This window comes from Babesia bigemina, scaffold Bbigscaff_56274 (genome assembly GCF_000981445.1).
Source record: "Babesia bigemina genome assembly Bbig001, scaffold Bbigscaff_56274".
Lineage (NCBI taxonomy): Eukaryota > Apicomplexa > Aconoidasida > Piroplasmida > Babesiidae > Babesia > Babesia bigemina.
Genome location: NW_012236940.1, coordinates 1 through 12093, shown reverse-complemented (window position 1 = coordinate 12093; position 12093 = coordinate 1). Strand labels below are relative to the sequence as shown.

Here is a 12093-nt window from a genome sequence, read left to right as displayed (position 1 = left end):
TGACGTTGTTCGACCTGCTCAAGCGCCTCTACCACCAGCTGTACTTCCTGATGCAGCAGTGTCAACTTACAACTCAGCTCAGCGGCTGGAGGGAGTGCCACTACGGCAGGTACATCGGTGGGTCCGGCTGGCAGTGCAACACGAAGCAATGCCCTAAGCAAGACTGCGACCAAAGGCACGACCAAAGTGGCAACCAAACGGGTGGGCAATATCCCAACTGCGGCGTCACGTCGCCACTGCAATCGTTCTTGGAGGACGGTTTGAAGGGCCACCTGCCGCATTCGGTGATAGCTAGGGGATCGAGTCTGTCATGTAGCACGTGTGGTAATTCACCTGGTATGCCGTGCAGAACTCCGATGGGCTTCGCTGACATCAGTGCCATCGCGTCGCATACGATGATAGGCCGGAATATATGCGAGGTGCTTTACGATTTCTGTGGCCGTCCTAACTCCCCTCTCACAAGGCTGTGCAGTTACCTCAACTGCCTTTTGCCTAGTGCGCCGAAAACGCTGGCGGACATGTTCAGCTTCTACCATCACCTCACCGATCGCTGGGGTATGCACGGTAACAAACACAAGAAAGAGGCATTTGAGGAGAAAGTTAAAGCAGCTAATTTCGGACGTCAGTATAATGAGCTGAACGTCTACCACTTATTTACCCCTAGTCACTCGGCATTGAAGAAGGGCCACTCCGATGGTAGCCTGGGCAGTCTCGTATGCTTATCAAGGGAAGCCATCGTATGCGGTCCTTATCTGCGTCCCATCAGTCACACCATCTACGAGACGTTCTCGTCAGAACACGCCGATAAGTATCTGTCCTGGATTGTCTATCTGACGGCATCGTTCTACGATCTGCTGAAGAAACTGTATGATGAGTGCAATTCCAAATGCGGTTCCAGGGGATCGAATTGCCATGAAAAGGCGTGCATCAAAGATTGTAGAACTACATCCAAACATGATCCACCACGATATCACGATCCCAAATGCAAATCCATTGTAAAGTGCAATTCCACGCTGCCGACATTGGCGAAGTACGGCTTCGTTCTCGGCGATCCAGAGAGGCTGAACGGAAGTGCAGGCATTGAGAAAAAACGCACGTGCAGAGATTTCTGTACAGTATTCGCGGAGTCATTTGAGAAGGACTCACATCTTGTGCAGTTATTCAAAGCCATTGATAATTTCATGTTCACCATCCGCTCACCGTTCCTGTGGATGACCGTGGCGCTCTGGTCACTATCCCTCTTCTACCTCATCTGCGTAATGGTTGGCAGGCTGGATGTGCTCCACATCAGGTCACACCTGAGGATACCGTCATCGCACAGGATAACTGCTCAATCATTGTTGGCGGCAGCGCAAGTCGGAAGGCTTGCCAAGATATCGTATCTACAACCGTAATTGTATTCACGTTTGTAATTCACATCAACTCACGTAATATCTCACCTACTCGCCTAAATAACAAACGTAGTTTAATGTCTCGAATTACTCTAGCGGCAACCTGTGAACTAAATCACACCTAACGTAGGTTATGACTGAACGACCAAGCAACGTGCTAACCTAGCAACCAGGCTAAGTGCTAAGCTGGCACCCAGGTAAAGTGCTAACCTAGCAACCAGGCTAAGTGCTAAGCTAGCAACCAGGCAAAGTGCTAAGCTGGCAACCAGGCAAGGTGGTAAGCTGGCAACCAGGCAAAGTGGTAAGCTGGCAAATGAACCGTTATTTGGTTGTTGCGTTGAGCTGTGCGTTGACTGTGAGAGGTGTCCGCGTTGCCCATTGAGTCAGTGTCACGTGAGGCTGGGTGATTGGTCGCTAACGTAGGCGGTCGTGAGGGCCGCGGCGGGTGTCCTAAGTCGTGTGTTGCGAGTCACTGGCAGGGTGGCGTAATCCGCGTTGGCCTGGTTAAGTAGCATTTATAGGCAGCGATGTAGCGATCGTTAATATCACATTTAGGCACGTAGCCGACACACTCAGCCAGCATAGCGCCGATACCGCAGCTCGTAGCACGGTGCTGCTGCACTGTGGGAGTTGAGCGCACGGGTCGCTGCAATTTTAATGGCTTTGCGAATATTTAATAATTTAGAGTGACAGTTGGTGCTGATCACATGCGTCGCGTCAGGGCAGCTGTGGTATCCCGGGCAGCGTGGGTGTCGGTGGCCTGGGCTGGGGGGACACAGGGGTGAGGGTTAAGTAAGTCATGTTGCAGTTGGTGAGTGCTGCTTAGGTTATTGATATGTTTGCAGGCTGAGGGGACTGGTAGCGGCAGTGGTACGTGTTGCAGTTGGTGAGTGCGTTGCATGAGTGATTGATATGTTCGCAGGTTGAGGGGACTGGGAGTGGCAGTGGTACGTGTTGCAGTTGGTGAGTGCGTTGCTAGGTGATTGATATGTTTGCAGGTTGAGGGGACTGGGAGCGGCAGTGGTAGTGTTGCAGTTGGTGAGTGCAGCTTGAGTGATTGATATGTTTGCAGGCTGAGGGGACTGGGAGCGGCAGTGGTAGTGTTGCAGTTGGTGAGTGCTGCTTGAGTGATTGACATGTTCGCAGGTTGAGGGGACTGGGCGCGGCAGTGGTACGTGTTGCAGTTGGTGAGTGCGTTGCTTGAGTGATTGATATGTCTGCAGGCTGAGGGGACTGGGAGCGGCAGTGTACGTGTTGCAGTTTGTGAGTGCTTGCATAGGTGACTGATATGTTTGCAGGTTGAGGGGACTGGGAGCGGCAGTGGTACGTGTTGCAGTCGGTGAGTGCGTTGCTAGGTGATTGATATGTTCGCAGGGTGAGGGGACTGGGAGCGGCAGTGGTACGTGTTTTTGTAGGTGAGTTGTGCTTAGGTGACTGATATGTTTGCAGGTTGAGGGGACTGGGAGCAGAGCGGGAAGATGACTCATTATTGGCCAGGGAAACCATGCACTAGGTGTAACAAAAAGTGTAAATATATGCAGGTTTGTAACTGCTGTCCCTGGTGTTGCAAAGAATGTAATACGGATAGTTTATCCCGTTGTTATGAGTGTTTTGCATATACCTGGAAGCGGCAAAATAACAAGGATCCAAGTTACAATTGCAAAACCTTCGATTGTATAACCAAATGTGCAGGCAACGAGTTACAATGTAAATGTGACTGTTGTCAACGGAAATGTAGAGAGCGGCCTGACGAGTGCAGTGCCCCCGTTCCACAGCCTCCACCTCCACCGCCTCCCCCTGATTCCTCCGGTGATCTGTCCGAGAACAGTGCACTACGTCGTACCAGCGGTAATGAAGATTCCATCGAAGACCCTACTGAAGAAGACTCCACACCTTTTTCCCCTGACCCCCAAGCCATCGCCGCCGTCATCGTTGCCATCATTGTCGCCATCATCCTGCTCGACCTGTGCATCTTCCGCTTCCCGGTGGGCCGCAACATCCGCGATTTCCTCGTACGCAAGATACCCTTCTGCATCGCGTTTTACAGCTGATCGCAGCAATTTGTTAGCGCAAACATCGTAATCCAAATCCCACTGATCTCCTAACTGCCAACTAACATCTAATGTTATAGACAGTAATGAGCGCGTTTATGATCAAGCACATGAGCAGTGAGGTGACATCTTCCCCCAACGTCCTTCCCTTACATCATCGCCGCCGTCGCCGTCATCATCCTCGTCATCTGCGCCATGATCTACTTCCGCATCCGGCCGTTCCACAGGGTGCGGTATCTACTGCGCAGCTAAGCAGAATAACTTAACTGCCAACTGACATCTAATGTCTAGACAATATAATGCGTGCGTTTATGACTAATCACATCAGCAGTGAGGTGACCTACCACCTGACCAATGTCATGACCAATGTGCTGACCAAGGTGCTGACCAATGCCATGACCAAAGTGCTGATCAATGTGTTGACCAAGGTGGTGACCAATGCCATGACCAATGCCATGACCAAAGTGTTGACCAATGCCATGATCAAAGTGGTGACCAAGCACCTGACCAAGGTGCTGACCAATGCCACGACCAAGGTGCTGACCAAGGTGCTGACCAACGTGTTGACCAAAGTGATGACCAAAGCCACGACCAATGTGCTGACCAATGCCATGACCAAAGTGCTGACCAATGACATGACCAAAGTGCTAAACAAGTTGATGGTCACGGCAGCGATGACATGGTCACGGCAGCGATGACATGGACACGGCAGTGATGTCATGGACACGGCAGCGATGACATGGTTACGGCAGCGATGACATGGTCACGGCAGCGATGACATGGTCACGGCAGCGATGACATGGACACGGCAGCGATGACACGGTCACGGCAGCGATGACATGGTCACGGCAGCGACGACATGGTCACGGCAGCGACGACATGGTCACGGCAGCGATGACATGACCTAAGTGGTGATTATTATCCACTCTACATCGCTCCTTATACACTCTACATCGCCCCTTAACCCACTCCACATCGCCCCTTTATCCACTCTACATCGCCCCTTAACCCACTCTGCATCGCTCCTTAACCCGCTCCACATCGCCCCTTAACCCACTCTACATCGCTCCCTAATCCACTCTACATCGCCCCTTAATCCACTCCACATCGCTCCCTAACCCACTCTACATCGCCCCTTACCCACTCCACATCGCTCCTTAACCCACTCTACATCGCTCCTTTACCCACTCTACATCGCCCCTTACCCACTCCACATCGCTCCTTAACCCACTCTACATCGCTCCTCTACCCACTCTACATCGCCCCTTTATCCACTCTACATCGCCCCTTTACCCACTCTACATCGCTCCTTTACCCACTCCACATCGCCCCTTAACGCACTCTACATCGCCCCTTTATCCACTCTACATCGCCGCTTATCCACTCTACATCGCCCCTTTATCCACTCTACATCGCTCTCTAACCCACTCTACATCGCTCCCTAACCCACTCCACATCGCCCCTTTATCCACTCCACATCGCCCCTTAACCCACTCTACATCGCTCCTTTACCCACTCTACATCGCTCCCTAACTTACTCTACATCGCCCCTTTACCCACTCTACATCCCTCCAATTACCTCGCCATATTACCGCTATGACCTCTTTAAACCACAATAATAACTTGTGCCTTGTCACCCTTCCCTTACCTTCTGACTGAGTCCATAGACTGGTTGATCCAGGTTAGGCATGGGAATGGTGGCAGTGATGGTCTTACCAAGTTGTCTCAAGCTTTGAAAAAGTTGATTGAGGAGGCTATTGAGAAGGCTACTAAGTCCCTCCAAGCCGAAAAAAATAAACTTGAATGCCCTGTTAAATACAAGGGAAATGAGTCCACTTGCCAGTACTACCAGAGGAAAATTGATGAACTTGAAAAACCTGGAAAATCTGGAGAAAATTCAAATGGTTTTTCTTCTAAACATTTTAAAGATGCTAAACAAAAATGTGTTGAATCACATGAATCTAAGCGTTCCGATTCCCAGAAAAAAGCGTATGATGAAATTACTGAGCGTGAGAAACAACTTGAAGATCTTACTAATAAGCTTAAGAAATTCACTGAATCACTTGCTAAAACTAATAATGAAAATATCCTTGTTAATTTATGTGACGGTCTTGAGACCTTTCTTGGTTACGATAAGACTTCCAAAGGCTACACTGGCCAGGGCATTGTGTACTCTGACCTTGATAGGCTTGGTGACGGGGTGATGGGATTTTTGAGTGGTGTGCTTGGTGCGGTGAAAAACACTCAGACATACAATGCCGGTAAAAACACATTAAATTCGGTAAGTAATGAAATAAAGAAACATCTTTGCTCAGGTCACGATGGTTTCACTAAGCTTCTTCCCATTCTGACTCAGGGGATCGAGAGGTACAACATAGAAGTGAGAGAGTCCAATGAGAAAGTTAAGAAGCCCATTGAAGACTTGTTAAATCAGGTGGGTGATGCATTTAAAGACAAGGTACAAAATATACTGTCGCAGGAAACAGATTATGAGAATGTCGAACAAGTCAAGGCGGCGGAGAAGCAGATTAAGAACATGTTTCGAGACGAGATAAAAACATTCAATAACACGTTTAATAACGCATATAATTTCACTACTAAAATTGAAAAAACAGACATGAAAATTGCAATTCACTACTTAAATTCCTCGTTGCAGCTTAGAGTGAAACACGGCGTCAGTAACGTGGCCCATGAGATTAAGCGGCTAGAGCAGGTGGCGGATAAGGAGAGTAAGGCGCTTGAGGAGACAAAAAAGAAAATAAGCGCTACACTTAGTACGTTGACGTCGGACGTAGATTGCAAAATTGATGCGCAGATTCAGGCGTTTGTTAGACGGGTCAAGGAGATGGTTAACGTCATATTGAATGAACTTACCAAAATAAACAGTGAGCTGCTACAGCACATTGACACGTTGCAGAATTGGATTGCCAAGGCCGATAATGTTATCAAGGAATCGTTGAAGAAAGTTGATGAGGTATTGAAGGAGGTTAAGTGGGATGACCCAAATAAATTCCCTAAGAAAATTGAAGAAGTAACAAATTTTATTAACATATATGCTGGAGGGCTTTACAATGCTGGAAAGGCGGTTACAGAACATATCTCCGGTTGGGTGGATATTGCAAAGGACAAAATTACTAAGTTGGAGACTGGGCTAAAGGATGATTTGGTTACGGTGAGGGAAGCGATTAAGGCTAAAGTCACTGCAGTCAAGAATGAGATAGGAAAGCTGTGCAATATTGTTAAAGAAGGGAGATTAGACAGCGAAATACAAGCAGGAGATAAGAAAATCGCAAAGGTTATCGAAGCAATTGAAGCACAAATTAAAGATATCAAAGGAGAAGAAGGCGCTGGTAATGGACTGCAATGGATCGTCACTGCATTGCAGGAGTATGCAACGAAATTTACAAATAAGACGTTCGAAGAATTGGTTTTGAAGGAATGGATGAATGACATTTTGGAATCCCAGGGAATTGTAGATGCGGCTCTAACACAGTATGCTCAAACTAACATTGGTTCTTATTTTCGCGCTCATGGACAAACTACCGTAAAAGTAAATGTCAAAAGGCATGTTAGAAAAGTTCTTGACGTGAGGCTCAAATCTGTTATTGCCGGAATTGATACGCTCAACCATTCCAATTCCCGTGAGGTCAGTGTTAATTTAAATAGCATTAAGAACTTTCTTTCTTCTTTAGCAACACAGCTGACAAACGCTATAAGATTCAAAACTATTGAAGTAACATCAATAATACGTGATATAGAAAAAGAGTATGGAAATGATGACGAACTTCAGCACTCATCTGTCGGAGTAAGCCATGAACAAGAAGATCTTCAGAACGCTGTTAACAGCATCCTCCACCAGCTCATCGGCCGTGCACAAGGCGCTGCTCAAAAAATTGGTAAGCTTATTGACGAATGCCATTTCGCTAACGTGGGCAGTGAGTTCGCTGCGGCAAGTGACCTACATAGAAATATCAATATGGCGATTGGGAGAAATAATAGCGGCCTACCCAATAACGGACCCAACTATGCCGAAGAAGTCGACGAAGCGGTCGAAGCCATGACGGGAATTTTAGAAGAACAGTTGCCTTTGGATAACCGCGGTAGTGTGTCCCTTGCGCACTTTACGAATTCTTTCAGCAGAGGCAGCCGAGGAAAGTGCAGAAAGGATCATTTAGACGACGCGATAGAAGATATGAAAACGCAAACGACAGCCAACTTGTCATCCATCGACGACTTCAATACTAAAGCTACGGAAAAAGTCACTGAAGTTACCACCAAACTCAACCAACTGTGCAATGAGATTATTAAATTAGCGGGGCCCGGAAGCTATCGGGATGGTCTACAGAGCAAACTTAATGAATTGAAAAAAGTGTATTTTGCGGAGTTGAGTGAAGGACCTCACGCCGCGAAAAACAGCATCAACAAAATCAAGCAGGACCTCAGCGACCTGCAAAATGAACTGCATACTGGCCCTATTGCGAAAACTAAAGATTTAGTTGCATTCCTCACAAAAGCCGAAACAGACGTCGCCAAAGCGCTCAAAGAAGAGGTACACGGGGACATCAAAAACGCCGAAACTACACTCACCACATTTGCCCGCAAGCAGTATGTTTGCGCTATCAAAGAGTTGTTCACATCGTTTGCCGAAAGGGTGAAGAAGGAATTCCAATCTCTACTTGAACCCATTGATAAGGATTTGATTATTGGTATGAAAGGTTTTATGACAAAGATGGAATCGCATTTCGTCAAGTATAACAATCGGCTCGAGGACATTGCGAACATTCCCAAAACATCCTCTCCAGGCACACTATCGCCTGTCAGCCGAGCTGCAAATATGTTCATTGATGCATACAGAACATTTGTCCGCGAAGTTAAAACGCAGACAGATTTCACATCCGACTTTAGGAAGATCAAACCGTCACATGACGCTCTTACCAAATTACTGGACGGCCTCAACGCATCGAAGCACTTCAACTATAAGTTCGAAGAAAACCTGCATGAACTGAAGAATACATTCAAAACTTTCAACCCATCGACATTCGGCGAACCCACGACTGCGCTGTCACAGTGTCTCAAAGAGGGCATCCGTGCGCTGCTCACCGAGCTCGACAAGGCGTACATTAATCGGTACTCCGGCAGAGTCTTGGATTGGACCGATGCCACTGAGCAACGAAACTGCGCCAAACTGCTGTTCACCATCATCTTCACGCTGCAAGAGGACATTGATCGACTGCGTAAAGAGTGTATCACCGGTGGTCGCTGGAGTGACCAGAGGCTGTACGAAAATGAGAAACGCGAAGAAAATCCGCTTGGTAAATTCTTCAAGCGCTGCGGATTCCAGGTGGCCAAAAATGAAGATTCAAAGACTGGCGAGCTGAAATACCCGTCGTACCACTTCACCGGTAAATCCGTCTACGAGAGGCTTCTAGACCAGGGGGTTGCGGAGCCAGCGTTAATCAAACATCTCAGTAAGTGTGAATCGAATGAGAGCAAGAAGCCCGATCACTTCAATCTATTTGACCTCCTTAGTTGCCTTCTGCATCATGTCGAGAAGTACAGTGAAGTGTGCCACATCCCAATTCGCCGCAAACCACGACAACCCTGTAATGTATACGAAATGCTTGTATGGTGCTCCGGACTCACGTATAATGCCGTGTACCCAACTATGCTTGATGTGACTCTCACTGACTTATTCGTTGACCCTAAAAAAGCGAATGCCGGCGACGGCCCCTCCGCAACGGATATCAGCGTCGCATCCATAGAAGCTTACCCAGCGAACATAACTTATGACGCTTTACGACAAGCGGTGGTTGACACGTGTTCCGCATCGTACGATATCCTCTGCAAAGTTGTCGGTCACGGAGACGCGTTTGCGACGTACGGCATTGACTTCTGCACCAACACCGCAAATTTGTATTACCCTAGCGCGGGAGACGATTGCCTACAGATGTTGCTCGAGGTCACCCGTAGAGTTATCCCTCCGCTTAAGTATTTGTTGCAGCAGTGCAGCCTAGATTCGCAATGTTCCGGTTGGCGCGAATGTCAGTACGGCAGGGATATCATGTCATCTAGGCAACCCTGCAAGGAGCACGCCAACGAGGGATCGATTTGCAGGCCCACATCGCCACTTATGTCGTACCTTAGTGATACGTTACCCGGCCACCTACCTCACCACGTTACATCAATCGGCTGCAAATCGGTATGCAGCAACTGTCCCAAGGGCCTGCCCGGAATGCCCTGTATCACCCCTCTCGGATTTAGAGGCTACTCCGGAAGTACACGGATGGGCAAAGAGCTATGTGAAGTGCTGACCAAATTGCTAGGTAACAAGCTGACTTCATCGTTGTCCTGCTTGTTTCCCAAGCCGCCGTCCAATCTACCGGAGCATCTCAGCTTCGCGCTATCTCTTACTAATGGCTGGCATAGTGGTGTGTCGAATTCAAAGACACATGTAATACAAGATGCATTTTCAGCATCCATCGCTAAGGCCACGATAAACCTACATGACCAACGCAGTGACTTCACCGATGCCCTGCGTGATGCGTACGGCAGCACCCGGGACGCGCATGAAGATCGTAATCATAATCCTATATCGGCCGACTTGCGCAGTCTCTCGATGACGCAGTCATGTACAAGTCATCCATGTGGCCCGTACCTTCAATCCTTGAGCGGTGACTCATATTCATTGCTTGCTCCCAAACACGCTGGTCTCTACCTGTCATGGGCGACATACCTCCCGTGGACGTTTCACGATTACCTTAAATCGCTGTTTACAGAATATCAACAGATTTTCTGCAGGGACTGGGGATGCCGTAGATGCCAGCGTGGAGATGGATGCAGGCCGGGCCACCATGGCAGTTTTGACAACCCTTGTCAGTGTAACTCTCTGGTATCATGCAAAGGTGTTTCAGCCACGCTTTACAAATGTGGATTCGCATTCGGTGATGCGGCTGCGTTAAATGAAAAAACTAACGCAAGAACATGTACGAAATTTGGCGTACTGTTGAAGAGAGTTATGGACTCCAAATACTTCGTCGCGTTGTTCAAGCAGTGTGACGAACTGCTGTTCAAAATCCGCGCCCCCTTCATCTGGCTCAACGTCGCCCTCTGGCTCCTCTCTGTCCTCTACCTCATCCACATCATGGTCATCCGCCTCGACCTGCTACACATCAAATCGCATCTACATAGTCCCTCGAGTCATCGCATCGCTGCTCAATCGCTACTTGCGGCTGCGCGTGTTAACAAGCTTAACAGAGTGTTTTATCTGCAACCATAATCGTACTCACGTGTTTACCTTCTACACTCACTTAGCATCACCTACTCACCTAACTTATGAATTGTTGTCTAATCTATTGTATCACTCACTAATCGTTGTATGTGATTGTGTAGTAGTTAACTAAAGTGCTTATCAAGATGCTGACCAAAGTGCTGACCAATGTGCTGACCAACCACCTGACCAAAGTGCTGACCAATGTGCTGACCAACCACCTGACCAAAGTGCTGACCAAGGTGCTGACCAAAGTGCTGACCAAAGTGCTGACAAACGTGCTGACCAAGTTGATGTCACGGCAGCGATGACATGGTCACGGTAGCGATGACATGGTCACGGTAGCGATGACATGGTTACGGCAGCGATGACATGGACACGGCAGCGATGACATGGTTACGGCAGCGATGACATGGTCACGGCAGCGATGACATGGTTACGGCAGCGATGACATGGACACAGCAGCGATGACATGGTTACGGCAGCGATGACATGGACACAGCAGCGATGACATGGACACGGCAGCGATGACATGGTCACGGCAGCGATGATATGGTCACGGCAGCGATGAGATGGTCACGGCAGCGATGACATGGTTACGGCAGCGATGACATGGACACGGCAGCGATGAGATGGTCACGGCAGCGATGACATGGTCACGGCAGCGATGACATGGTTACGGCAGCGATGACATGGTAACGGCAGCGGTGAGATGGTCACGGCAGCGATGTCATGGTAACGGCAGCGATGACATGGTGACGGTAGTGATGACATGCTCACGGCAGCGGTGAGATGGTCACGGCAGCGATGACATGGTTACGGCAGCGATGACATGGTCACGGCAGCGATGACATGGTCACGGCAGCGATGACATGGGCACGGCAGCGATGACATGGTTACGGCAGCTATGACATGGTGACCAAGCACCTGACCTAAGTGGTAATTATTCTCCACTCTACATCGCCCCTTTATCCACTCTACATCGTTCCTTAACCCACTCTACATCGCCCCTTTGTCCACTCTACATCGCCCCTTTACCCACTCTACATCCCTCCTTTAACCACCCTACATCGCTCCCTAACCCACTCTACATCGCTCCTTTATCCACCCTACATCGCTCCCTAACCCACTCTACATCGCCCCTTTATCCACTCCACATCGCCCCTTAACCCACTCTACATCGCCCCTTTATCCACTCTACATCGCTCCCTAATCCACTCTACATCGCCCCTTATCCACTCTACATCGCTCCCTTAACCCACTCTACATCGCCCCTTATCCACTCTACATCGCTCCCTTACCCACTCTACATCGCCCCTTAACCCACTCTACATCGCCCCTTATCCACTCTACATCGCTCCCTTAACCCACTCTACATCGCCCC

General features: G+C 48.8%; 3 protein-coding genes across 3 annotated transcripts; 2 read left to right on the top strand and 1 right to left on the bottom strand.

The window, feature by feature from the left end:
- BBBOND_0000300 (hypothetical protein, conserved) lies at positions 1-1394 on the top strand (the record flags this gene model as incomplete). Its single annotated transcript, XM_012914877.1, has 1 exon — positions 1-1394. A coding segment is annotated over one exon (1394 nt), but the record flags the coding sequence as incomplete, so codon positions are not given.
- An 824-nt stretch (positions 1395-2218) lies between these two features.
- BBBOND_0000290 (hypothetical protein, conserved) lies at positions 2219-2878 on the bottom strand (the record flags this gene model as incomplete). The annotated part of the gene is made up of 1 exon (XM_012914876.1): positions 2219-2878. One exon carries the CDS (start codon positions 2876-2878, stop codon positions 2219-2221), a length of 660 nt encoding a protein of 219 aa, XP_012770330.1.
- Positions 2879-5645: 2767 nt separating this feature from the next.
- BBBOND_0000280 (hypothetical protein, conserved) lies at positions 5646-10718 on the top strand (the record flags this gene model as incomplete). Its single annotated transcript, XM_012914875.1, has 1 exon — positions 5646-10718. One exon carries the CDS (start codon positions 5646-5648, stop codon positions 10716-10718), a length of 5073 nt encoding a protein of 1690 aa, XP_012770329.1.
- Positions 10719-12093: the final 1375 nt, after the last annotated feature.